The sequence below is a fragment of the Penicillium lagena genome (assembly GCF_028827675.1).
Source record: "Penicillium lagena strain IBT 129212 chromosome Unknown utg000002l_segment0_segment0, whole genome shotgun sequence".
Classification (NCBI taxonomy): domain Eukaryota; kingdom Fungi; phylum Ascomycota; class Eurotiomycetes; order Eurotiales; family Aspergillaceae; genus Penicillium; species Penicillium lagena.
In genome coordinates this window covers 385,407-411,509 of record NW_026623223.1, presented here as the reverse complement: position 1 = coordinate 411,509, position 26,103 = coordinate 385,407, and the positions used below count along the sequence as shown (strand labels likewise).

General features: G+C 54.9%; 10 protein-coding genes across 10 annotated transcripts; 3 read left to right on the top strand and 7 right to left on the bottom strand.

Moving 5' to 3' along the window:
• Positions 1–204: 204 nt before the first annotated feature.
• N7510_002897 (uncharacterized protein) lies at positions 205–2,331 on the bottom strand (the record flags this gene model as incomplete). The annotated part of the gene is made up of 1 exon (XM_056974824.1): positions 205–2,331. One exon carries the CDS (start codon positions 2,329–2,331, stop codon positions 205–207), a length of 2,127 nt encoding a protein of 708 aa, XP_056834780.1.
• A 705-nt stretch (positions 2,332–3,036) lies between these two features.
• Positions 3,037–4,071, bottom strand: N7510_002896 (dual specificity protein phosphatase family protein; the record flags this gene model as incomplete). The annotated part of the gene is made up of 1 exon (XM_056974823.1): positions 3,037–4,071. The coding sequence occupies one exon, from the start codon at positions 4,069–4,071 to the stop codon at positions 3,037–3,039; it is 1,035 nt and encodes a 344-aa protein (XP_056834779.1).
• Positions 4,072–5,130: 1,059 nt separating this feature from the next.
• On the bottom strand, positions 5,131–6,036 carry N7510_002895 (putative C2H2 transcription factor; the record flags this gene model as incomplete). Its single annotated transcript, XM_056974822.1, has 3 exons — positions 5,131–5,340; positions 5,409–5,703; positions 5,768–6,036. 3 exons carry the CDS (start codon positions 6,034–6,036, stop codon positions 5,131–5,133), a joined length of 774 nt encoding a protein of 257 aa, XP_056834778.1.
• Positions 6,037–6,947: 911 nt separating this feature from the next.
• Positions 6,948–7,889, bottom strand: N7510_002894 (alpha/beta hydrolase; the record flags this gene model as incomplete). The annotated part of the gene is made up of 1 exon (XM_056974821.1): positions 6,948–7,889. The coding sequence occupies one exon, from the start codon at positions 7,887–7,889 to the stop codon at positions 6,948–6,950; it is 942 nt and encodes a 313-aa protein (XP_056834777.1).
• Positions 7,890–8,520: 631 nt separating this feature from the next.
• On the bottom strand, positions 8,521–11,848 carry N7510_002893 (putative regulator of nonsense transcripts; the record flags this gene model as incomplete). Its single annotated transcript, XM_056974820.1, has 2 exons — positions 8,521–11,545; positions 11,613–11,848. The coding sequence occupies 2 exons, from the start codon at positions 11,846–11,848 to the stop codon at positions 8,521–8,523; spliced, it is 3,261 nt and encodes a 1,086-aa protein (XP_056834776.1).
• Positions 11,849–12,313: 465 nt separating this feature from the next.
• On the top strand, positions 12,314–13,251 carry N7510_002892 (snoRNA-binding rRNA-processing protein IMP4; the record flags this gene model as incomplete). The annotated part of the gene is made up of 2 exons (XM_056974819.1): positions 12,314–12,319; positions 12,373–13,251. The coding sequence occupies 2 exons, from the start codon at positions 12,314–12,316 to the stop codon at positions 13,249–13,251; spliced, it is 885 nt and encodes a 294-aa protein (XP_056834775.1).
• Positions 13,252–13,537: 286 nt separating this feature from the next.
• Positions 13,538–14,794, bottom strand: N7510_002891 (BRCT domain protein; the record flags this gene model as incomplete). Its single annotated transcript, XM_056974818.1, has 5 exons — positions 13,538–14,029; positions 14,096–14,199; positions 14,271–14,309; positions 14,372–14,563; positions 14,617–14,794. The coding sequence occupies 5 exons, from the start codon at positions 14,792–14,794 to the stop codon at positions 13,538–13,540; spliced, it is 1,005 nt and encodes a 334-aa protein (XP_056834774.1).
• A 322-nt stretch (positions 14,795–15,116) lies between these two features.
• N7510_002890 (bifunctional anthranilate synthase/indole-3-glycerol-phosphate synthase) lies at positions 15,117–17,396 on the bottom strand (the record flags this gene model as incomplete). The annotated part of the gene is made up of 1 exon (XM_056974817.1): positions 15,117–17,396. One exon carries the CDS (start codon positions 17,394–17,396, stop codon positions 15,117–15,119), a length of 2,280 nt encoding a protein of 759 aa, XP_056834773.1.
• Positions 17,397–17,721: 325 nt separating this feature from the next.
• Positions 17,722–23,339, top strand: N7510_002889 (nucleoporin; the record flags this gene model as incomplete). Its single annotated transcript, XM_056974816.1, has 4 exons — positions 17,722–17,789; positions 17,845–18,778; positions 18,830–21,931; positions 21,984–23,339. 4 exons carry the CDS (start codon positions 17,722–17,724, stop codon positions 23,337–23,339), a joined length of 5,460 nt encoding a protein of 1,819 aa, XP_056834772.1.
• Positions 23,340–23,998: 659 nt separating this feature from the next.
• Positions 23,999–25,894, top strand: N7510_002888 (acyl--CoA ligase; the record flags this gene model as incomplete). The annotated part of the gene is made up of 4 exons (XM_056974815.1): positions 23,999–25,110; positions 25,163–25,454; positions 25,503–25,606; positions 25,660–25,894. The coding sequence occupies 4 exons, from the start codon at positions 23,999–24,001 to the stop codon at positions 25,892–25,894; spliced, it is 1,743 nt and encodes a 580-aa protein (XP_056834771.1).
• Between the last annotated feature and the right edge of the window lie 209 nt (positions 25,895–26,103).

Here is a 26,103-nt window from a genome sequence, read left to right as displayed (position 1 = left end):
TCCAGGGAGGAATTCTGTTCGCCCCGTTTGTTGATGCTCTTGGGTTTTATCCGATACTAGATCATGATGGAAAAGAACGAACAAACGCAAAGAAAGAAAGGAAGACGCGAGGCGCGGGTATGCGCGTCGGCGCACGGGCCAGCGTTAAATGGACTCGGATTACAACTACATACAAATGACCCTAGATCTAAACTAGGGACCTAACTAGATCGATGACGAAAGATCAGAGAGAGAAGCCTCGCTATCACTGGTGTACTGCGCAGCCATCTCATTTATGTCCATCTCCTCATTCACCTCCTCCACGTCCATCAAGGCCGGGTCTTGGTCGGGGATCACGAACCCCTCATGAATGAATGTCCAGTCCGCTTCCTCGCAACCCGCAAGATCAGCCTTCATGGTCTCCTGCAGATCTCTCCAGATGGCCTCCTCTCTCTCATCTCGTTGGATGTGACGTTCTCGATGGGTCATATGAGAAACCATCATCGCGCTCGACGGAAAATCCTCTGCAGTGGGCCTGTACGGAGCCCGTGATGGAGTCTGTGATCCGGTGACTAGAGGTTCTTTCGCGAAGACCGGTGCAGCAATCCTTTCATTCTGCTCCTTCCGCTGCTGGTATTCGAGCCGGGCCTGCTCTATCTGCTGTCTGTATCGGGCTTGGCCAATAGCTGGATTCGCGGCGTTCAGAGACCATCTACCACCGAGAGTCCGCGTCAGGGGCATCTGTGTCGGCGGCGGTAGGGACATGGTGATGGTTCGGCTCAGCTGTCCGAACGAATGACTGTTATCGTACACCTTGGACGGTGTCGCTTCAAGACGTTCAGGCGGAGACGACATTTGTGAGCGTTGCGTCCGTGGCCGGACCTTAGCCCGGCTCTCCTGCATGTGCTGGATCTGCGCCGCGCCCTGCACTCCGACCTGCAGCCGAACCAGGCCGTCACGACGGCGCTTGAGGTTAGGGATGGGATATGGTTGCCAGTGTGGAAAGTAGCGGCCCCAATCCAGCATCGCCCCTGCATCTCCGGGGCGTCGAATCAGGTCTCTGGGGTTGACGCTGCTCTCCAAGCCGATGGTGTCGATGAAGTCCTTCCGTTCGATGGTGATTCCATCTTTTTGAACGTCATTTGTCTTGCCATCAGCCTCATCCAAGCTCTTCAGACCCCGAGCCAGATCTTCCTTCCACTCAAACGTCTCCGGCTTAAGATCATCATCGTCCGACTCCCGCAGCACCACCAGGCTATTGCCCCAACTTCCTGCGAACCGGCGCGGGATACCATGCTGGTGCAGGAACTGTCTGGCGGCCAGAAAATCCGCAGCGCGGCACATAAACAGGTCTGTATGGTAATTTTCACGCAGAACGCGCACCGTCTGGCGAAAAGTCTTGTTGATAACCAGTTGCGGCGGCGGACCCGTTCTTTGCAGGATGCTGTGGTCGACGCGCAGCAATGCCCGCAGCTGCTTGGTCCGCATGGCGCCCAATTGCTTGTTCTCGTGAGCGATCTGCTGGTTGCGCGTGTCCAGGTACGTGGTAAGTTTCTTGCGGTCCTCTAATCCGAGTCCGAGCTTGCGGGATGTGGTGCGCCAGCAGCCGATTTGGAGGAGGTTCTCAAGGATCTCCACCTGCACGGCTGGGTTCAGGTCGCTCCATTTGGGGTTGTTGGCCTGACAATAACCTGTCATCAGCCTATAACCGATATTGACTTTGAAGAGCTGCATACTTACCTTGGCGAGAAGCACCTCTGAGGCATCAACTCGTTCTTCAAGATCACTATCTTCCAAGTCCAAGAGCGACTCTGGAGTGTAACCATTCTGGTTCGATTCCGCATCCCCAGCCTCAGACATAACTGCCATATTTCTCGCATAAACAGCATTCAATGCCGAGTCACTCGCAGTCCGATTATCCACCTCATCCATCTGGACATCCTGCAAGCCGACACCATTGCATCTCTCTCCATTTTGGCTCGAGCAGGGGCTCTGCTGGTGCTGTAGCGTCTGCCCCTGTCCCTGCTGCTTCTCCTGGCTGTTCGCGTGATTTCCACTCCATGCCACCCTTGGGTCCTTCAAACTTGGAAACGCCGCCGGCTTTAGATTCGGGTTAAACGGAGCGATCCGCGGCGCACGCTGCGAGACCTGATGTCCTCCTGTGCTGCGAGAGTCTGCATCCGGCAATGAGGAGAATAGTGTCTCACCGTCTCCATCTTCGGACTGCGAGCGGGCACGGCGCATGGACTGGAGGACTGCGGCGGTTGGTGTTTCGCTGAAGTTCTCGAAGTCTGCTTCGCAGAAGCGCTGGGGGGCATGGATTTGTGCGCGGAGGTTATAGCCGCCGCTCATTGTTGTGGATTTGAGGAGGTTGATAGATGGGTTATGGCTGTATGTGGAGGTGTGTTTAGGTGAGGGTCTTGGACGCGTTTGGATGCATGGTTTGGAGGTTATGAATGCTTTTGAAAGATAGAGTATGCTCAGATGTGTGTGTATGAGGCAGAGAGAGGTGGTTGGTGGGCGGTTGGGAATATCAATTGGAAGGACGTGTGGGAAGAAGTAGATGGGTGTGGATGGCAGACTGGAGGACTCGGATTCAGGTAGGTTTGTTGAGAGGCAGGCAGGAGGGAAGAAAAAGAGATAAGACACTGTCGAAGGCAGAAAAAACCGAGAGAGAGGTAGGGAGAGTGAATATCAAAATCTCGACCATCAAGATAGATATGCCTGGCACTTGCTGCCTGTAGAGGATGGACGGCGTCTACACAAATATTACAGAACTACAATCAGAAAAAGAAGATCCAAAAACAGCAGCATGGGTTGGGTATTTCCGTCAAAGAAGAATCAAAAGGATGATTGCCTGCAAAAAGAAAAAAGTGATAAAGTGATCAAGCTCAACTGCGCCGTTCCCCTTGGATCCGCCGTGCTAAAGATGCAAACCCAGTCAGTCAATCAGTAGCAGCTAAAGCTAAAGCGCCTCTCGCTATTCGATAAAATATGTAAATGGCTCTGCCTGTCCATCTCCTGAAAAAAAGAGATAGAACCCGTCGAATCCCTTATCTAGACCACGCGATCTTGAAACGGCGCGATCGGCCTGCGCTCCGCAAGTAACTCCTCCTCGTCATCCAGATCCATCTCGCTATCTGCCATTACCTGATCATTGTCATCATCGTAACTCCTATCCTGGAAACTCCGTTTCTTAACCAGCGGCATAGGCATGGGCGGGGGCGCGAGATGTGTAGGCGCGGTGGCAGAAGGAATAGACGTGCGGCGGGTATGCTCGACGTCGCGCTTGGCGACGAGGATGGACTCGAACGCAACGAGGATGCGTTTCAGGGGGTCTTCAATGGACACGCAGAAGCGGTGCTGCTGGATCATGTGTGTAGCGCGCGCGGCGTCCATGTTCAGCATGACCATGAGATACGCAATCACGACGCTGGCGGAGCGTTCGTTGCCCGATTCGCAGAAGACGAGCACTTTCTTTTTCTGCTCTGGCGTCGTGGTGGGAGCTGGCGAGGAGTCGACCCCGGCGAGGTGGTCATTGATACGTCGGATCGCACGCGGAAATGCAGAGATCAGTTCTTGGTTGTCGAGGACATCGACCGTGTCGGCTATGATGCCGAGCTCGGCGGCGGCCTTGTCGCCGGAAACCAGACGCGCCTGCGCCGAGTGTCGATTGCGAATAGCCAGCAGCAGAGTGAATCCCTGGGCGTGTAGAGTAGCGCGCTCGCGCAGACAGGACGACGGGCCGAGCGAGAGGAAGGGAAGCACGGGCTGGGCCTCGCGGCGCATCTCGTAGCTCCATTGCGCGTGATTGAAGCGGCGGGTGAAGCCGTCGAGCTGGGCGCGCTCGAAGAAGCCCGGGCAGATGAAGTCGTCATCGGCGAAGGTGTGGGAGGCCGGGTTGAAGACTTTGTTGTCGACCACCACGGTGTCGGAGGAGGAGGAGTCGTTGTTGTCGTCCGCGGGAACAAAGTAGCGCACTGCCGAGTTGGACGGATACTTGGGGGCTGCCGAGTATTCATGAGTCCGCACATAGAGGGAGCTCAGGTCTTGCGACATGGGCGCCTCTTGTGGGGATGGTAATGAAGACATTATGCTGGCGGGGGGGGTTTGGTCATGTCATGGCCAGACAGAAAGTGAGGAGATTCGGCGGTGGAAGAGCGACGGGCATGTCCTCTTCCAGTAGAAAAAGGGCTCGGGGCAATTGCCCACCGCGTCAGGAAGACCGCCTGGGAGAGCTCAGGAGGTGAATTGACCCAACTGGGTATCCGGGCGAAGAAAGAAGCAAGTGAAGTTGACGGGCTCATGGATTGGGGCAGCTCCGGATTAGGTAAGACGTGGGGAGAGCTGCCTGTTGATGACAAGAACCACAACACACTATGATTATTGTTATTATTATTATGCTAGATGATTTTGACTCCATGGACCGACAGCAGCTAATGCAAGACATCCACATCATGTGACATCGCGTCCTCCACGCGCCTTGAACCCGGATCGAACCCAGTGACTCACTACTCGTATACCTCGGACTCCCGTCTGGGACATGAGGCTCCAGGCGAGTCATGGCGACGCAAGAGTCCGTCAGCCGGTCCGAAGCGATCTCCGCAGGTATCCGGGCCAGCCTTGTGGTGCTCGAGATGGGGCTGAAGGTGGAGCCTGATGTGGTGGGATGGGGGCCGTAGTTACCTACTAACTCTATACTACTACGAAACAACAATGCATGAGTAACCGAGTAACTAGCTGGATTAGATTACATACAATACAGAGAAGCAAAAGCCAACGAGCAAATTGAGAGTTCCATTGATAACAAAAACCCGTCAGAGCGACGCATACAGAATCTTTTGAACGGCAGAGAGAAGAGGAGAAAGGGGGGGCCACGTGCAAGAAGAACACCGGGGTATATGAGGCGCGAGAACAAGTATGACGACCCCCTGTCGGAGAGAGAGAGAGAGGGAGCAAACAGAACACCGCCCGGACCCATTAATATTGTTCACATTGGAAAAGGGAAAGAAAACACCTTGACCACAGGCCGGGTCCCCGGCCTTGGTCAATGCTGTGTCAGATTGGAGATTGCAGAGAGCAATCGGTCCAAGTCTGAAATTCAGAAAAACAAAACGCCCGCGGATGCAAATCATCACATAGCAGTAGAATCTAAACGTGAGGGGCAGCGGCCTGCGCAACGGCGGTGGCCAGTGGTTGCGACACAGGCTGCGGCTCGGGCTCGGGCTGAGGCATGGCCTGCTGGAGACCGGAGACGATGCGCTCCAGCTCCTCCAGGCGACGATCCTTCTCCTGGACTTCACGGCGCAACCGCTTCAGCTCGTTGTGCAGATCGACGCCATTCTCATCCGTCGCCGGAAGCTCCGTGTGTCCGTCGGGGAGTGCTTCCGCTTGATGCCGGCGGTGTTCGGCAAAGACGAAGCGCGCACGCCCTCGAGATCATTGCCGCGCTCCCATGGCATGTCGACGACGATGGAGCCGTCGTCTGTGTGCATGTGGCGGCGACGGAGATGCTCCCGCAGGTTCTCTTGACGCGTAAATCCGTTGCCAGCGCTGCGGTTGCAGTCGGCGTACGGGCACATCAGCGGCTTCTTGGCATCGGTGTTCTTCTTGTGCACCTCGCGCTGGTGGCGCAGGAGGCCGCCTGAGTACGTGAAGCCCTGGATTTTGTCGCAGCCGGGTTCAAAGCATTTGTAAGGGCGGTCATGTTTGTCCATGTGTTTACTGTGGCGCATGGTTAGTATGCATGGTCATCTTCGACGTGACAGGGAGAGGGATCCCAACTCACTTCCATTCACACGGGCGACGGAAGGTCGGAGGCGCAGTGTGGCAGTCTGGGTGGTCGCAGTAGATCTGGCCCTCGGGGTTCTTGGGAGGATCTCTGGCGCGCCGGACCGAGAGGCGCGGGCGCGTCCCTTCCATATAGCTCAGGGGAGCTTGGTCATTCATTCTGGCGATGGGGGAGAGGGAGTCTGGCAAGGCGGCTAGGACAGAGGCAGCAGTGGCTCCGTTGGGACCCTCACTTCGTGGACTAGGATAGTCAGAGCCGTCTCCCATATCGTGATGGTCGACCCCACCAACTGACGGTGATGGAATGAATGGAGCGACCGCGACGACGCGTCGGGATTCACAAACAACACAGACGCGGACGGTGGCGGATAGTCACCACTGGAAAGCAGAGAGAGTTGGTCTAGGGAATCCCTCACAAACTCGGATTTGGTGGTGGTGGGCGAAAGTGGGCGGATGGAAGTAGATCGAGTAGATGGATATGCCAGAGTTTTCAGGTAGCAAAGTCAGGCATCCACTTTGCTTTTATACGCTTGCGGGTAGGCACGTGACGTGGTGGCGCAGTTCGATGATTCTGTGTTGTTCTGCCGGAGACGCCGTTGCCAAAATCTCTACGCAGGACTAGACTTGTTTTATACTATGCATCGCTCGGCCCGACCGAACGCCCCGGGTGATCAGGGATTCGTTATATGGGAGTCAACGAAGAGAGGCGGAGTGACTCATACCACGCTGACCAAACCCGCTGTCTCTCGGTGTTGGCCTGCCAAAGTCCGACCAGGCAGCCATTAATAATAGTCAGTCATCCAGCGCGAGTGACAGCCCGGACGAGGTGGTCGTCGTACAGTCAAGAACGAGTAGTGGCAACCCATACTTGCTTTGCCACCCGCCACAGTCACCTGACCCGCCGCTGAGTAAGGGGAGGCATGCCCAACGACCCAATCGGGCAGGCAGTCGTGGGCTTCAGGCTGCCATGGATGCTGGAGCGGGACGACTATCTCGGTTCTGCAGGTGGAAAAACTACTTCACTCCACATCGACATGGATCGACAGCCATATATTCGTCATCCCGAGGCCCATCCCAGGGCGGTGCACGCTATTCATAGAAATATATCTGGGAACTATATACTTCGAATGGAACCAACACAACTTCCCCCCACCACAGGGACAGATCAAGGCACCAAATCAGGTCCCTAGCTGACCCAGAACCCACCGAATCTCCGCCGCCACCACATCCGGACGCACGAGGTGGACATTGTGTCCACAGTCTGGGATATGCACCAGATGCGTACGCGACGACAGCAGCAGCTGTTCCTCCGCCAGCGCCTGATCAATGCCGTCCCACCGATCCAGTAGATCACGAAACGCGCGCTGCTGCTCGGGAGTCCCATTGCCCATTGCCACACCCGTAGCATAAACCCGCTCATACTCGCTGGCGCTATTACATCGGATCACACTCAGCGGCCGGGACCCCATGGCCCTCCTTTGAAATTGGCTCTTCGCCGCCAACGTCCGACAAACCTCCACCAACGAACTCGTCTCCTGCTGCGCGGCACCATCTGCGCCGCGCGAGATATCAATCGCCCGCTGCCGCCACTGCTCTCTCGAGAGGACCGACTGGTCCCGCAACCCGGTCACCGTCGCCCAGCGTAGCTCCCCCATGACAGCCGTGATATCGGGATCCGGGACCCGGAAGTAATCACACACTCGCTCCGTCGCGCTCTCGCTCAGGACCATCCCCGCCACATCCTCGGGATAGGCGTGCAGGTACTCGCGGGCGACGATGCCGCCGTACGAATGCGCCACTAGGAGCAGTGGCGCGGCGGGCCCGATGCGCTGGAGCAGGCTGTGGAGGTCTTGCGCGGCGCTCACCGCTGTTGCAGGGTAGGGTGCGCTTTCGCTGTGGCCTAACCCGGACCGGTCGTAGAGCAGGATGCGGCTGTGGGCTGCTACGAGGGGCTCCACGGCGACGTGGGAGGATGCCACGTCTCCGGCGCCGGTGAGAATGATCACTAGTGGGTCTTTGGGGTTGTGTCGCTGGCCGCTGAGGTGGATGTGTAGGCTGTGGGTGCCGATGGAGATGAGCGAGGAGCCGATGTAGGTAGTCCAGTCGCGGGATGGAGTCATGGTGATTAGAAGAAGTAGTTTGGGAGGCTATGAGAGTTGTTGAGGTGGGGTAATACGGGAAGAATGGTTCTACTGGAGAGGAAACAACATGAAATAAAGACTCTCGATTGATGGCTCACGATAACCGGGATAGCTAAGCATCTAAGTGGATAGATGGGGGAGGCTATGGGATAATCGAGGGCAAGGGGGACAGGGTACATTCTGGACTGCGGCCCAGTAGTAGACAGATGCTACCGGACTCACAGGGACTGGAAATCGGTAATGGTGATGCAGATAATGAACACAACACTGGCTGACGATCACCATCCCTCATCCAGCCCGACGACCGGGCCCCGTGAGGATGCAATGGTGACAATGATGAGGTGTTGGACCAAAAGAGACTGCCACTCCGGACGAAGGTAGCAAAGCTCTGTTCAAGGACTCGAGGAAACCAGGCGGGTCTCCGAAAATGTCCGGGGTCGATGAGTAAACCTCCCTTGTGGTGGATGAGGAAGAAACCGACGGGACACTCGGGCGTCGAAAGAGCCCTGGTATCTCAAGCGAACAAGCGAACCTTTGCTTCTCTGAATGATGGACAAGTCGGCCTGTTGGAGGCCGCCCTGGAAATCCGTGGGACGTGGGGTAGATTCACTCAATCGTAATTACCCCCAACCTGACTGGCAAAGGCTGTGGAAACGCTGCGGGCGTCATCATCGTCGTGGAGGTTGTGGCCTGGAGCGCCCCGAGTCACGCGAATGCTGGCGGAGCTGCCTCCAAAGATGCTGTTGTTGTCAGGAACACCTGGCCGGTAGGGCTCGCGGCCACCGGACTCCACATAACGCTTCAGACGATCAGACTGACTGAGACTGGCCTGCTTGCCCATGTCGTTGATGCTCAAGCCACCGAGACTGACACCGCCCTGATCAACGCTTCTTCCATCGACGATGCTGCCGGTGATATCGGACTCGGTGGCAGCCACGGACTCGCCAGCCACACTCGGAGTTCCTTTAGCCCGGTTACCGTTGGCACGACGACCTCCAGAGATCGAGGGCCAGGGTTCGGAGAAATTCTGGAACATCGGGGGATATCCTGAGGGAAGGCCAACACCGCCCAGGGCGGAGGAAGAATGGACGGAAGAAACATCATCGGGGATATAGCCGACCACAGAACCAGAGTCATGGTACTCATTGCGCTGACCATTGCGACCATTCATGGTGCCGCTATTGAGATTGGAGGCCTGGCTGAAAGACGTCTGGAAGCGCTGGGGTCCTCGGTACGCTTGCTTCGGTCGGCTGAACTGGATCAGGGACTCCTGGAGATTGGACAGGGGCCCCTCCACAAGGCAGTGTCGCTCCTTGAAGTGCTGCAAGAGGAAGTTCCACAAGGGATGCTTGGACAACACCTTCGGGTTACCAAGAATAACCAGACCAAATCTCGCTCGAGTAAGAGCAACGTTGAGACGACGTGGGTCACTCAAGAAACCGATACCTTGGTGGTCATTCGAACGCACACAGGACAGAATGATGTAGTCCTTCTCACGGCCCTGGAAAGCATCGACCGAGGCCACCTCGATTTCCTTGTAGTGCTCCTTCTTGAAAGTGCCGGTCGCTTGCATAGAACTGACGATGTAGCTTCGCTGGCCCTCGTAAGGCGTGATGATACCAATGTCTCGAGGCTGCACGCCGGCCTTGAAGAAGCGAGTGACGATCTTCTCGACATTGGTGGCTTCGGTACGGTTGAGATACGAGGTTCCGGATGCCGAGATCTCTTCGTTGCCCAGGTTCGACCAGAACATCATGGGATCATCAATGATGGGCCAGGGGAAGTCGACGTCCCGACGCACACGGTCGGCGATAGTGATACCGTTCTGCAGCGAGCCCTCGTAGAACATGTTTGATGGGAACTCGGAAAGACAGGGGTGCATCCGATACTGGACGTTCAAGCGGATGGGCGAGCAGCCGAGAATGACCAGTCGCTCGAAGAGAGATTGGTTGAGACCGGCCTTGGCCGCTTTCTTGTTCATGATGACAGGCCCAAGTTGCTGGTGATCACCGACCAGAACAACTTGCTTGCAGCCCAGAACCAACGGAATCATACACTCGGGCTCCGCGGACTGAGTCGACTCGTCAATCAAGACCGTCCGGAAGTTGGATTTGGCGAGGCGAGGATCACCTGCACCGACGCAAGTGCAACAGATGACATCCGCATTGGTCAAGATCTCACGCTCAGCAGCCCGAGTGAGCTGCTTCAGGCGCTTTTCGTCCTGGCTGGACAGTTCGCCCAACTCCGACTTCAGCTGATTGAGTTTCACCAGCTCGATGTTGCTATCGTTCATGCGAACTTGCTCGTGCAGAGAAAGAAAACCGACCGGAGACTCCACATCTTCGCGAGACTTAGCAGTCACTCGCACAGTTTTGAGCCCTGTCTTGTGAATGCGCTCGCAGAGCTGGTCAACTGCGACATTGGACGGCGCGCACACAAGCACTTGGCCACCGTTGAGTTTGGCAAGGTGATAGATGATCGTGGCAGAGGTGACAGTCTTGCCGGTACCGGGAGGGCCCTGGATCAGACTCAACGGCCGTTGCAGTACACTCTTGACCGCGTTGATTTGACTGCCGTTGAGATCGGGAAGACCAGGAACGCTGAACTTCTTGGGAATCTGGGTCTTCATCGGGGCCGCTGCGACCTCATGCCCCAGGAGACGGTGGAAAATGTAGCCCGAAACACTCATCTCGTCCACCGCAAAGGTCTTCATGGCAAGCTGCATACGGTCAAAAGAGGTCGACTTCCAGACGTAGTCGGCAGTAAAGTTGTGCGTGCACTCTGTGGGGACCGACTTGTGGTCGCCCTTGGAACGCAATTCAATGGTGACCTCGTCGGATTGGTTATTGGGGATTTTGATCACATAGCCCACTCCTTCCCACTTGGAGCGCAGTTCACCCGTGTACTTGAGGCGCATTTCATCACCAACTGCCAGTTTAACGTCTCCAAGCTCGAGCTTCGGGAGCACAAAACCTGCGAGGTGCTTGTTGTTCAGACCAAGGTCCCAGCGCACAATCAACCCATCCTGGGATTGAGATTCCTTCAATTTCCGATCATAATCAGCCTCGATCTTGACGAGAGGACCGAAGATGTTTTGGTACTGGAAGGCGTCATCGTAGCGCAGCAGGACAGGAGCGGGCTCATCATCGACCGCGGTGGCTTTCTCGAGGTCTTCCAGAGTAGCTTGCGAGTTCTCTTTCCACATCTCCTCCAGCTTCGCAATCACCTGAGGGCTCAGATGACGGGCCCGAAGCTGTTCTTGGTCGGAGGGGGCAGCCACAAGCCAGTGAAGGAAAGACCGATCCTCGATCAGCGGCTGCCAACGGGACGTGTCCCAGTTCATATCCTTAGATGATGTGATAGCCGCACAGGGCTGTCGGCATAGAAGGACGACCACGGTATCGGACTTGGCTGGAATGAAACCAAGCAGGAACACATTCTTGGTGCCACAGTTGTAGCATTCGAGGATCGTGTCGCCCAGCGAGGATGCTGGATGCAACTGCACCTCCTTGTGGCGAGCTCGGACAAGATGGTTCACGATATGCGAGGAGGATGTATTGCCACGGGCGCTGCAGAACCACTTGCTGCAGGACAGGCATTTGACGACGCTGCTAGGGTTGTGGATACCACAGTACCTATAAAATGGGTGTTAGTGAACATAGCATGAATGACATCTCAAAAGTGTAGAAGGAGTAGACGTACGCGCAGGCGTGAACTGGAAGTTCTTTCTCCTCATCCGCACTCCCCTCGCCATGCAGGTGCCCATTGACCGGTGCACCGAGTGTACTCTCTAGGTCATCGTCTTCCAGAATATCCGATCCCTCGTCTTCGTCGTCATGTCGCCGTGGCCGCGGACGGCCCAGAGAACTCGCATTGACATGATCCAGATCGGCCATGGTGGAGGCATCATCAGCCAGCCCTGGACGGAAGTCCTCCATGATGTGGGCTTTCTGAAAAGGTGGGAGGGGCCAATCAGGAGATCAGAGCCAGCTGCAAGAGCAAAATGTGATCAAGACCGAACAGAAAGGGCAAGTTTAAATCGAAATAAAAGAGCGTGTAGGACAATCCGGCCGTCCTAAGAGTTGCGCAAGACCCGTTGTCAAAGCCGGTGGTTGTGCGTGCGTGAGGGGTAAAAGAACGGGGAGTCTAGGGACCGAGCAGAACAAAGTCAGTTGGGAAGGGTGGGAGAGAGGAAAGAGACTCCGAGAACATACCACCAGCACAGCACAGTCTCTCAGTCGAGGTTGGCTGGGATGGCGAAAAGCCTCCGCATCCAATCTTTGGGTTATCGCTGCCCACTACGGTGCGCCATATGTACCAACTGCGCAGCCCGATAAAAAAAAGTTGCAAGGAACCTTGTTCGATTAGCAACCCAATATCACAGAAGACACAAACACACCACAATGCTGGTATGTGCATACCATCATGATAATGGCCCAACCAATCACTAACTCCTGAATAGCGCCGCCAAACCCGTGAACGCCGTGACTATCTCTACCGGAAAGCCCTGCTCCTCCGCGATGCCTCTGTTGCGGAAAAACGAGCCCAGCTCAAGGCCGCTCTAGCCTCGGGCAAGCCCTTGGATCCCTCGATCGCAGATGACAAAACTCTTCGTGAGGACTTCAAGTACGATGAATCCAAAGACAGCAAGGACTCGGAGATGGTAGACGTCGACGACGAATACGCTCTGACATCCGGCCTCATCGACCCTCGCCCGCTGGTCACCACCTCCCGTTCTCCCTCTGCCCGTCTCGGCGCATTCGCCAAAGAAATCCGTCTTCTCCTCCCAACCTCCATCCGTCTCAACCGCGGAAACCTCGTTCTTCCAGATCTGGTCTCCAGCGCCAACTCCGCCGCGCTGACCGACATGCTCCTGCTGCATGAGCACCGTGGTACCCCGACCGCTCTCACCATCTCCCACATGCCCCATGGTCCTACTGCCAGCTTTTCATTGCATAACGTGGTTCTGCGCGCGGATATCCCCAATGCCGCGCGCGGGACTGTCTCGGAGAGCTATCCGCATTTGATTTTTGAAGGATTCAAGACCAAACTCGGTGCTCGTGTGGTCCAGATCTTGAAACATCTGTTTCCTCCGCGGGAACCGGGCAAGCTTGGCAATCGAGTGGTGAGCTTCGTGAACAAGGAAGATAGCATCGAGGTGCGGCATCACGTCTTTGTCAAGACGGGGTACCGGAATGTCGAGCTGGCGGAAGTCGGACCGCGCATGACCATGCGTCTCTTTGAAATCCGGGGTGGCTCGCTGGAGAAGGGATCAAGTGGTGATGTGGAGTGGGCGCTCACCCAGTACACGAGGACCAGTCGCAAGAAGGAATATCTTTGATCGAATTCGCATAATGGTGTCGCTTGCGGGCTTTGCATGAAGGGCATGATTCATGTCGATTGGCGTATTGGGGGTGTTACGGACTACTAGACGGTGTTCTTTCTGATTATTTTGTACATTGCCCTTGTCTCTATACCCTGTTGGAAGGAGGCCTGTATCCAATGATTCTCAGGATACAAAAGCCTCTGAGAGAGAAATTCAGATGCGAAGCAAAAGCAATTTCTCCAAAGATCTCCAGGATCTCGTATCAGGAATCAACCACGTAAATTCTCTATCCTCACTCATCCTAAATGGTATTGTCCAAAGACATGCCGTTCGCATCATCAAACTCCATTTCTCCATCCCCATCCTCACAGCAGTAGCCGTAGATCGATTCCTGCTCTTCGTCGCTGCTCTCTGACCGTGAATCCTCCATCAAGACAATCCCTTGGCCGTCCTGCGAAGCCGACCCATCACCACCTGGCTGAACATCTGCCTGAAGAGCAACCGGCTTCATAAGCCATTTCATGAGCATGGAACCCCTCGTCTCCAAGTGGTACCAGCCCTGATGTAAAGGCACCACGTTGTCCTCGGAGTCCGTTTTGGGCGGCGGCATGATGCCATTCTCTCTTTCTTCCCATTCTTTGCCTGCCTGAGTCCTAAAGAACATCTTGAATGTAGTCGTGGCGATGTCCAGATTGCTTTTCGGAGGAGCCAGAAGTTCCACTCTGGAAGTACCGGTTCGAGAGTACTTGACGTACGTCGAGTACGTGTGTGGCTTGGTGTCGGTCTCGAAGATCTGTTGGACAGTTATCTGGTTTAGTGTTTTGTTTCATTCACAGCTGAGGTGATTAAATGGCCGTACCTGTATCAGATATTTCTCCGTGGACTGTGGCGGTGGACCTTGACGAAGGAGAGTTGCTTGCCAGGACTCCCCCGTGGCTGAATCCATGTAGGGGTGACTCTTGACTTTATAATCGAATTAGTAACTATATGTCGAGTTCGGATGTAATCACAAAGAGAGAAATGCAGAGGCATACTCTTCGAAGCACCTTTCTTGTTGACAGCAAACGGGTCGACTGTTTTGAGAAGTATATATGAGTAAAGCACACTCGCGGAGCAGAACCATACATCAACCCACCTTTGGGACGTTTGGTTTGGTTTTGAAGCTGATCCGCCTTCCTCTTGCCCTTCTGAATCTTTTCCGCCCTCAAGATATTCTCCAGTAGATACGGGCCCTCATGCTTGGGCCGCCTGGATTTGCTAAGTAATGAGTCTTCCAGCCAATCGAACGAGACGATCTTGACCTTCTTGAGACCCTTGGCTTCCAAAACTGTTGCTTTCATGTCAGTACTCGGAAGTTGAAACGGAGAAAAAGGAACTTACCGGCTGACGCATCCTTGAGAAAAGCCTCCTTAGTCGTGATCAAGTGCGTCACGCCGGTGTGCATCTCTCTCGAGTATTGTCCGCCGTTGCTCCGGATCCACTGAGGAATCTTCTCGCCGTTCCCGTCCTTGAATCGGCCTATCGAGCAGGCATGTATGCCTTCGAAGGTCTTCCCCATTTTGGTGCGGGATGGTGGTGGTTCGGAAAATGTGCGGTTCGTAGAGGAGAGATGAGAACGAAGGAAAATGCTGGCAGGTAGAAGAAAGATTGACAGAAGAAGGCAGTGGTTAAGAGTAACGAGACGTGTGGGAGGAAGAAGGTAAGATGTGGCTGGCCCGGAGTGGTTGCCTGTAGGAGAGAAGAAGATGGGTAGATCAGAAGTGATCAGACGAGTGGAAGTCTTCAAAACCCGAGTGAATTCTATATGAGCCCGAGAACGAGGCGTGAATGCATGAAAATGGGAAACATTAACTAAAATGACACAAGTAGGGGAAGGTCAATCACTGCCGAACACTCTTCGCTGCCTTGATAAAAGCCCGGATCTTATCCAGATCCTGGGCACCGTCCGTCGATTCCACGCCCGAACTGACATCCAAGCCCACCACCTTGTGCTCCGACTGACCCAGCTTCTTCACCGTATCCACCACATTCTCCGGATTCAACCCACCCGCCAAAACCACCCGCAGCCCTTCATCGCTATCAAGAACCTGTTGAACCCCAGATTTTTCCAGTAGCTGACCCGATCCGCCGGCCCCGGAATCCAACAATGGAAGAGAGTGATATGCCCGGCGAGCAATTCCAATATCCCCTGGCGCGAACTTGCGGATGACAGGCACGGGAATTAAACTGGCCCACTCGAGAGGCTCTGAGCCGTGGAGTTGCACTACATCGAGGCCCAGTTTCTGCTGCTGAGCAAGGACGTAGGAGAGTGGTTGATTCATGAACACGCCCACAAGGAGCGCGCGGGAAGGATGGCGCAAGATCTCCGTAGATTGATCGAACCATTCTGATGGGGTTGCTTTCGAAACTTGCTGGGACAGTTCGCTCGCCTGGGCGTTGGGACGAGGAGTGGACTTGACCGCCTGAGCAATTTGTAGTGCCACATCATCCGGGACACACCGTGACCGGCCCTGAACTTGGATAATGCCAATCAGATCAGCACCAGCCTGGATGGCGGCTTTGGCGGCTTCTGCAGATCGAGTGCCACAGATCTTGACCAAAGGCACGACAGCGGATGCTGGTGTGGGCTTTTGCTTCGACCCTCCCAGGAGTTCCGCCACAAAGGCGGAGGTGTTGGGTGCGCGCATCAGTGCCTCCCCGACCAGAATAGCCTTGACCCCTTCCTTCTTGTAAGCCTCCACATCCTTAGGGCCCGAAATTCCGCTGAGAGCGCACACAATAGTGCTCTCGGGGACCTGATCCATCAGACGACTTGTAGTGCCCAGGTCGACCTCAAAGCTGGTCAAATCTCGGTTGTTGACACCGATCACCTGGGATCCCAACTCGACAGCAATCTTCATCTCCTCGGGAGTGTTGACCTCAACGAGAGGCTCCATTCCGAGGCTCTGCGAGTAGTGGTACAATCTCGTAAGAAGCTCAACGCTGAGCATCTTGACGATCAGCAGAACGGTGTCGGCTCCAGCCAACCGCGCTTCCAAGATTTGATACTCGTCAAAGACGAACTCTTTCCGCAAAACCGCAGGGCGGTTAGTCAGTCCTTCCAAGCTTTGGCGAACGGCGCGCAGATCATCGATGGTGCCCTTGAACCACTCGGGCTCCGTGAGGACAGAGATCACGCTAGCACCGGCTTTGGCATACTCTCGTGCCTGGGCGGGAGCACACACGTCGGCCGCGATAATACCCTTCGAAGGCGAGGCTCGCTTGATCTCGGCCATGAGGGAGAGAGGGTAGTCCGACTGTCTCAAGCGAGCAGGGAATGAGACTTGCGGCGGCGCGATGTTGAGGTCGTATGCGGCCTGCAGGGCCTCTGGCCGCAGCGCCGGGATTTTCTTCTGCTCGTCCACCGCAACCTTGCGATGGGCGTAAATTTTCTCCAAGATCGACATCTTCTTGTCCCCCGCAGTCGCAGCGGTTGCCTTTCCTTGTTTGTTCTCTGCCCAGGTGCCGGCGGTCAGCTTGAGGAAGTTTCTGAACATCGTTCGCCCGTATTCCGTCAGGATACTTTCCGGGTGGAACTGAACGCCCTCCACGGCCAGTTCCTTGTGCCGGACACCCATGATCACGCTGTTGCCGCTGCCATTCTCCAGCTCTGCCCACGAGGAGACTTCGATACAGGCGGGAATTGTGGAATGGGTTCCGGCCAGGGAGTGGTACCGCGTCACGGAGAGGGAAGTCGGCAGTCCCTCGTAGACACCCTTGGAGTCATGCTTCAGGACCGAGGTCTTGCCGTGCAGAATCTCGCCCGTCACATCAACCTTGCCCCCGAACGACTCAATGATACATTGCTGGCCCATACATACCCCGAAGATGGGTATCTTGCCCTTGAAGTGTTGGATTGCGGCGTTGCTGATGCCGGCGTCGGTGGCGGGATGGCCGGGACCGGGACTGATGACCAGCTGGGTGGGCTTCTTTGCCTCCAGATCCTCGACGGTGACCTGGTCATTGCGGTAGACGGTCACGGTGGCGCCCTCGAGGACGAGGTACTGGTAGACATTCCAGGTGAACGAGTCATAGTTGTCGATGAGGACGACATTGGAGGCGCTGTCCCGCTTGGCGGCCCTGGTGGGCTGGTGGGGGGAGTGGTCGACGAGGTCCGCCATGGTGAGAACGGAGGTGAATCGGTAGGGAAGGAGAGGAGGTCGCCCTGTCCCTCGAGATGTTCTTATTCACCTGACTTGGTGACTCAATGACCGGTGCAACGCTCTGTCTGTCTTTGTCCTGGGCTCCACTCAAATAAATCCGCACTCACCGCCTGCCACTCGTTCCGTCCGTCCTGCCTTGTTGACGCGGTGAATGAATTTCTGTCGAGAGCTCCTTCCTTCTGCCCCCATCGCCCGCTCATTCGCTCCTGCACTCCTGCCTGGGACCATCTTTGCAGTCGCTTCCTTCCCTGTCCTGTCTATGATGCTTTGATCGTCTGGCCAAATGGCTCCCGTCCCGGAGGCCTATTTCCCGTCCCTGGACAAGTGCTTCGCCGGGGACGCCCAGCTCTTGTACGCGCGCAGTCTACTGGTCTCTTGCGGTGAAGGAATTGCTAACACTGGACAGGTCCTGGCGAAGAGCCTTCCTCTACACGATTGATCCCGAGGCGCACACCGATGATGGCGGCAATCTCTACGCTTTTCTTTCACACCCCGAGAGCATCCACCTTCTTTCGCAAAGCCTCAATCCGTTCTTCCCTCCCTCCGCGAAATCCAAGACCGAATTCGATTCCAAGACCGCCGCGATCCATGTCGAGACCAAAAATCCCGGTGCTTTTAACCTGCAAGAGATCAAGGCGGATGCGCTCTGGCTGAGCCAGAAAGCTGGCATCGATGAAATCACCGCTCTCCGGATCGCAGTCCTTGAATGGCAAAACCGGCCATCGACGCGCCTCACCACGAGCTTCTCCACCGAAGAGGCGACGAGTTTGCAAAGCGCGGCAGGGACCGACAACTTCAGGGTCTCGCTGGCTGGCCCGAATCTGGCCGAGATCTTGAAGCGGACAGTGCGCGGAGATAGCGATTCATCATTCAATACGGAGGATAATCGGCGCCTGCGCCTGCGGAGCCTTTATCTCTTAGAAAGAAGCCATGTGGTGAAAACCTTCCGCAAACTTCTCGTCCAGTCCTTGCACGATGACATTTCAGATGAGCCAGCCAGCCGCGGAGATGATCGCAGAATTGCCTTATGCAACTTGGGCTCGACCATCTTCAACGACAAATCCACCGGCGACGGATTGGGTCAATTCCTCCAAGAATGCATCAACTCCGTACGCTCTCGACTCTCGGATTTGGAAGGAGATGGTGGTTGGCTCGGGGCAGCTGAGAGTAGCGAGGAGACGGAGGATATATGGAGGACGACGCTGGTGGAGGAGATTGTCCACATCATTCAGATCATCTTTCACAAGCTTCAGGCTTCGATCGAGATTCCAAGCGCGGACCTTGTCCTATCGTGGCTTCGTCTCATGGCTGATTACAGCTTTCTGGAGCCGCTGCAGGTGGTAAGTTGGAACACTGTAGGAAATCTACTCAGGCTAACTAACATCTTATAGCCGTGCCAACAGCCGTTGGAAGTGCTGCTGCCTCTTCAGGCTTTTGCGTCGCTTACAACCTTGAGTTTCCTCAAGCTTCCTCTTACCATTCCTTCGATTATCAACAGGACGCAAACGCCGCAGGCATCCTCAGCCAAGACGCCTTACTTTCTTTGTAAAGAGAAAATCTCTCAAATAAATGAGATCCTGCTGGGTGCTTGCGAGGATTCGAGTACTGCAAGCCCTGCGGCCTTTGCATGGGGCCTGATCCTACACACGATGAGAGAACTGGCGCTCAATGACAAGGAGACTCGAGAAATGGAGCAGTTCCGGAGCGCCGTGGATTCCTTTCAGTCCAAGACACAAAATTCGGGTCTTTCTCGAGGATCGGAGCAATCGCTCTACGAAGATTTGCTTGACTGCGCCCGGACACCGAATCACACCGTTGATGACGCCATTCCAATCTTGACATCTGATGCGGTGAAGGAGTCGGCGTTCAATGCCATCGGCACACTGGCCACCAAGGCTGGCTCTATGTCTGCGATTGATGACTGTCTATCCGATCGATGGGTCCGTTTAGCCCTTCTTGATCTTATTCGCGTGGCAATCGTGTATTTGGACTATTCACCGGAGATCGTGGAGTCTGTACTGGCGATCCTGACGGGTACCCCTGAACAATTATCATGGAATTTGCCATGTGACCTAGGACCTGCCAGCGACCCGAGGGTTGTCTTTTCCAAGGATGATCTTCTGATGGACAGCATTTTCCGCGTTGCCCGATCTCGATTCCCATACGAGACTCTTCCATTTTTGAAACTCTGTCGAGCGCTCATCAGCGAACACTCGCTCAACAGGGACGGACTGCCCGAGGTCCTTGAGGAACTGGAGAACATGGACACTTTCACGCAGATCGTCGCGCCGACCTTCTCAAGCTACAAGACAATCCGCGAAGATGAGAACGCCAACCTCGTGTCCCTGATGCAACCTCTTCCGATGTTTGAGTCTGCCCCTCGAAACCGTCTTCTCGAAAATGGAACGAGTAACGCCCTGATTGTGAGCGGTTCGTCCGAGATCCCAACGGCCACAGTTGGCCAGGTAATCTCCGAGTCGAAACCAGCGGTCATTATGTGGCAACACCGGTATTCGTGCTTGAGCTTTCTAGGCAGCTGGCTAGAAGGATGGAGTGAGAGCGGCGGGGGCTCATCCGAATGGATTGATGAATCTGGCACAGAGATTATTGGGCTTTTGGCGGAGCTGGTGGCCAATGCCAACGATCAGACGACACCAAACTCCCCTGGGTCAAGCGCCAAGAGGATCCTCGAAATGGCCAGTGACGGGCTTTCCCAGCAGGGAGACATCATCTCCGTGGTCTTTGACATCTTTGAACGCAATCTCCAGAATATCGGAGCCCGCGGCGAACTAGGCAAAGCTCTTGATCCGCTCATGGCGTGCCTTCAGTTTATCAAGGAAGTGTTGAAGATCCTGCCCAATCGAGTGTGGCCTTTCTTTGCCCGCAGCAGTTTTGTTGGATCTGACGGCCAAGGTGGTGTGATGACAGCCATCATCTCTGCGATCGAAATACCCGCAGGCGAGTATCCGTTCCTCTTGAGCTGCGTCGATCTATTCCAGGCTATTGTCGATGATGCGGCATCTCGTGCAGTATTGCGAAGAAGCCCCAACAGTGTTGCCAGCAAGTCAACAATTGCCTCCGACTGGAGCGCCGGCATCCCTTCGCACGTCATGAGGACCATTCTATTGAATTTCATTCGGACAATGGTCGAGATCTTCAACAGCAATGGGAATTGGAGGTTCAATCTTTCCGAGCAGCGATTCAAGATCAATTCGACGCTCGCCACGACTTTTGAACGGATCCTGTACTACGCCTATGGGACCAATGATGCCGCGAAGCTGGATTCAAAGCTGACCGGTGTATTCTCTGCCTCTGCTGAATACATTTTGGACATGCTGCGACCCAGGTCGACTGCCGACCTTCCTTTCAACCCAATTCTTCGATTGGTCTCCGATGGCCTTCAAACACCACCTACCCTCTACCTCAGATATCTCATTTTGGTTGAAGACCAGGTCAAGTCAACCCTGCAGCTGTGCATCAAACTTGTGCAGGCAGCACAGCTTGCAGAACAGTCCGGCTCACTCCTAGAAGAACAGCTTTTCAAAGCAGCACCAGTTCTCATCAAACTTTATGCCCTGCATGATGCCTATAGACTCCCGGTGGTATCCTTGCTCGATATTTTGATCACCAGTGCGGCGTCTAATTCGGACGATGAGCCCCCGTCTCTTGTGGGCCACCTGGGTGCCGAGTCCTCATGTCTATTTCTCGATGTGCTCGCCCAACTCGACAAGCCACTTAGTGACCAGGCTCTTCTGCTTTCAGTCTGGCATTTACTGTCTACGTTTGTTAGCAAGCGCCAGCAGTGGTTGGCTGTGTTTATTCTCACGGGAGCATCTCCCCGTCAGTCTCTGAAAAAATCGGACACACCGGGCACTCCGAGTATGCGCAGCGCCCCCTTCCTGCAATTGGCGCTGGACAAGCTCTCAAACATTGACCAACTCGAGCCACAAGCAGCGTTGGCTCTATTAGAGTTCGTCTCTCGCGCCCAAGAAAACTGGCCCTGGGCTACTCCGCAGTTGAGAAACCACCCTCATTTCTTCAATGGCATCGTGAGCCATGTCTCGAAACTGAACATCTCTTCCCTGCCCGTTATGGACCAAATCTTCGCGACGCGGATTGCTGCTGTTGTTGCTGACCTTTGCGCCGTGTACCTCCACGCTGCCAAGGAAGCGAACGATCGCAGTTTTGTCAAGACTTTGATCCCGCTGGTGTCTTGGTACGCGAAGGATGCCGTTGAAGTTTCTGCCTACAATGCCTCGTTGCACGCCAACCTGAAGAAGAATTTCGAGATGCGATACTCCGGGTGCAAGATTCTTGACTTCAAGAGAACGCCACTGGGAACTCAAGCACTGGGACGAGATTACTATTACGACCTTGACCTGGGCGAGAAGCTACTGTCCTACGACTTTGCCTGGGCTGGAAGCAGGAACCGAGGCTTTTCCGAGGAGTTTGAGCGGGCTAACGTCAATCTGTCTCTCGTTGAGGCACAGGTGGTAAGTTTTTTTTCGGTCTGCATGTTTCGTATATATCTAACCCCCCAAGTAGAGCCTTCTCAACAGCTGGAAGTTTTTCGCCATTGAGCATTGTGCGGACTTTATGCCGGATCGCGAAATACAGAAGTCGATGGCGGTGGTTGCGCAAAATTGTCTCGAGGCCAATACACGAAGCGTGCCACCGGAAGCAATCTTCGAGAGGATCCAGCAGGTGCGGGTTGACTTTGCCCAGGCGTTGCTCCAACGCTTGGTTGAGGTGGAAGCCCGAGGCGCTGAGGTGTTCAGGTTGCTTGAAGCTGTGTGGAAAGCACTGCGCAGCCGGCACCCAACATTTGAAGATGCCTTGGTCAATGATGACACCGAGTTCCATCGATCTCTCTTGAACGTACTGTTCCTCGCCCTCCAGTTCCACCTTGATGGGCCCAGCCGTTCGGCACCGGAGACCCTTAGCAAGAAAGCCGAGATTTCATCCGATTTGACTTTGATCATTGAAGTCGTCAAGGTTGCCGTGGCACAGGGCTTCAAGACCCTGACCACGTATCTGCACGAGCAGCCAGATAAATGTTTGCCGAAAGATTTCGCCATCATCACCGCCATCCTGCAAACCTGCTTGCAGGTGAAGAATGCCGACCGGCTTTACGAGCATATCGTATTCCACATCGAGGACAACGACACCGCGCGACATGCTACGACATTATTCTCATGGGCCGACCAGCTGGCAGTTGCGGGAGATCCCATCTACGGAGAACTCAGCGTTTCGGTTCTTGTCAAACTCTCCACTCTCCCCATGCTCGCCGAGCACCTTGCCGTTGAAGCGGTGTTGATGAAATTGTCAACTTGTCGCCTCGCGAACGGTCTCCGCCAGCCCAAGGGATTCGGCCCCTTTGACCCAGTGCCACGGCTCTACGCCATCTGGACTGGAGGGTTCCTGCCCCTGTGCCTTAACCTGTTGTACAATGTCATTCGCACCGCGCCAGAAGTGGCTGCCTTCCTCAACCAGTTTGAAGGCCAATTGACCCGTTCAGCAGAGGCATTTTCCACGGGACACGGCTCCGCCTCCAAACCCCCGGCAACGCGGTGGATCTGTCTGAGCATGGCCTCCGAGGCATACTCCCTGGCCCTCATTTCCTTCATTCTCGATCGGTTCCGGGAAGCTGGAGCCAGTGCAGGGGTGGATGCACAGTCGATCCAGGATCTTAAGTGGGATAAAGCGCACGTCAAGGACGATATCGAAGAACTGTTAGGACGTCGGCCGGCCTTGCGCGCGCGCATCGCCGCTACAAGTGACAAGGAGATGGAATGGTCTCGGCAGAAGCCCCTTGATGCCAACTCGGGGGCCGAGAACCGGCTGGAAGAGAAGATTGTGAGCGAGCTGAAAGCTACGCTGGCTTGTCTGGGAGGCGAGTAGGTAGTATAGAGCGAGTTGGGATCAGGTCCAATTCAATAATGACTGTCTAGTAAGGAGTAACAAGGGGTGACGGGTATGGGCATGGCCTGGCTGTGGCCAAGTAGATAGCGAATCATATCATCTTGATCGTTATACCTGCAGCAGTTCACCAGATATGTATCTTGTCGCAGTGATGACGCTTATATGCTGAATATATGGTGCTTACACGCTCTATACTGTCATTGCTTTTGTCGATACTCGCTGAAGACCATCGGCCAGTCTATTGCCTTTTTATTTAGTCTGGCATTCCCTTGCCGCCCCATTATACTTCTTGTTAATTTAGAAAGACTCTCAGCCAAACATGAAAATAGGGAATACAGGTATCAAATGTAAGACCCCTGTGATAGAGTAGACATACCCCAGTACTAGATCCCGCGCCAGCACCACACGATATTAGGCCTCGTAGTGGATTAGGGGAATGTAGTACCTACCCTGCGCTTTATGATGTCCTTTTTACCTTTTTAGGGGGTCTTTACAGTCTTTACCCACTTTGGTTATCGGTGAACTTCTTCTTCCGGCGAGGGGGCCACGGTCGGTGCCTCGGTGCTTCCGACGGATTAACCGACAATATGCGGGGAAATCTTGGTTAACAGGAGTTATGCATTATTATAAGGCCCCCAATGCAAGCCCTCAATCTGACACATTTCAATCACCTAGCTATCTGCTTCCCTATCGACATGCCTTACAAGTCCCGCTGGCAGGTCGACGTGCCAAACGCGCACCTTGCGACGGTGCTACTAACGTCTCCGACGGCTAAGCTCTCTAAGACCCACCGATGCTTCCTGGAAGCTGCCCGGCCGGACACCCACTACTTGACCACGCATTCCTTCAGGTTATGGAGTCAGAGATTTGCTTTAGGCCTGCAAAAGAAAGGCCTACACAAGGGCGACCGCGTCCTGTTGTTCTCGGGCAATGACCTGTTCTTCCCCGTCGTGTTCATGGGCGTCATCATGGCCGGCGGTATCTTCACCGGCGCTAATCCGACCTACGTAGCCCGCGAGTTGGCCTACCAGCTCCAAGACAGCGGGGCAACCTACCTGATCTGCGCACGAGCTAGCCTAGACACCGGCCTCGAGGCCGCGGAGTTGGCAGCCATAGGCCGGGACCGGGTGTTTGTGTTCGACGACACCCTCTACGATGGCCGCGGCGTCGGCGAGAAGGGCTGTCAGCACTGGGGTGAACTTGTAGCGTCACCAGAGGAAGGACAGGGTTTCGCATGGCCGGAGCTGTCTACTCCTGAACTAGCAGATACCATCCTCGCGCTCAATTACTCTAGCGGCACGACTGGGAGGCCGAAAGGTGTGGAGATCACGCATAAAAACTACATCGCGAACACGCTACAGTACACCCACATGGCCAGCCTCAACCCGGACTACGAGGCAAAGCTGTCCCGCGCCCGCTGGCTGTGCTTTTTGCCTATGTACCATGCGATGGCTCAGACCATCTTCTGTTCTGCGGCATTGTTGAGGCGTACACCAGTGTACATCATGCCCAAGTTCGACTTCATTCAGATGCTTGAGTATACGCAGAAGTTCCGCATCTCGGATCTCATTCTGGTGCCCCCAGTGATCGTTGCTCTGGCCAAGCATCCGGCCGTGAAAAATTATGATCTGAGTAGTGTCGAGGCTGTGGGGAGTGGCGCTGCACCGTTGGGGAGGGAAGTCTGTGAGGAGGTGGAAGCTCTGTGGCCGCCGGGCAAGATCAATATCAAGCAAGGTTGGGGCATGACTGAGTAAGTCATCTAATGGAGATACACCTAGGTATACTTATTGATTCTGTGATAGAACGACCTGTTCTATCTTGGGGTGGGATCCCACCGAGAAGAGTTTCTCAGCTTCTGTCGGGGAGCCGAACGCCAACTGTGAGGCCAAGATCATGGCCGAGGACGGTGTGACTGAAATTCTAGATCGGAATACGCGCGGCGAGTTGTGGGTACGTGGTCAGAATATCATGAAGGGATATTGGAATAATCCCGAGGCAACCAAAGCAACCAAGACGGAGGATGGGTGGCTCAAGACGGGCGATATTGCCTTTGTCGATGACCAGGGCAAATTCCATGTTGTCGATCGGATGAAAGTGAGCATTCTCATTCCCGTTTGAATTCTCAAAACTAATAGACCCTAGGAGCTTATCAAAGTGAAGGGGAATCAGGTTGCCCCCGCGGAGCTAGAAGCCTTGCTGCTCGAGCATCCCGGAGTAGCAGATGTAGCCGTTATCGGAGTTGCTATGTAAGAAGACTTACCCCTTCACCGCTTGCTACATAGCTAACTATGGAATATAGTAACAACGACGAGGCGCCCCGGGCCTACATTGTGCTTATGCCGGGCCAGACCGCCACAGCGGAAGACATCACGCGGTTCATGGATGGCAAGGTGGCAGCCTTCAAGCGGATCACCGGCGGGGTACGCTTTGTCGAGGCGATCCCAAAAAATCCATCAGGCAAATTATTGCGTAAGGCGCTGCGCGAACAGGCCAAAGAGGAGCTGAAGAAGGAGAACCCAGCAGCCAAACTGTAATTAGATCTGGACATGATGCATTTTTGCCTAATTGCCTCGTCCAACGCCAAAAAAAATACATACAAATGCTTTGGCGATCCCTCGCGGGGTTCCGTCCCACTGGGAGACCAAATCATTGCATTAGCCGAGAGGATTTGACTTAGCGCGAGCCCCAGGTCCACCGCCAGCTGGAAGGTAGCCGATCAGATCGGAGATGCAGGGTTGTAAGA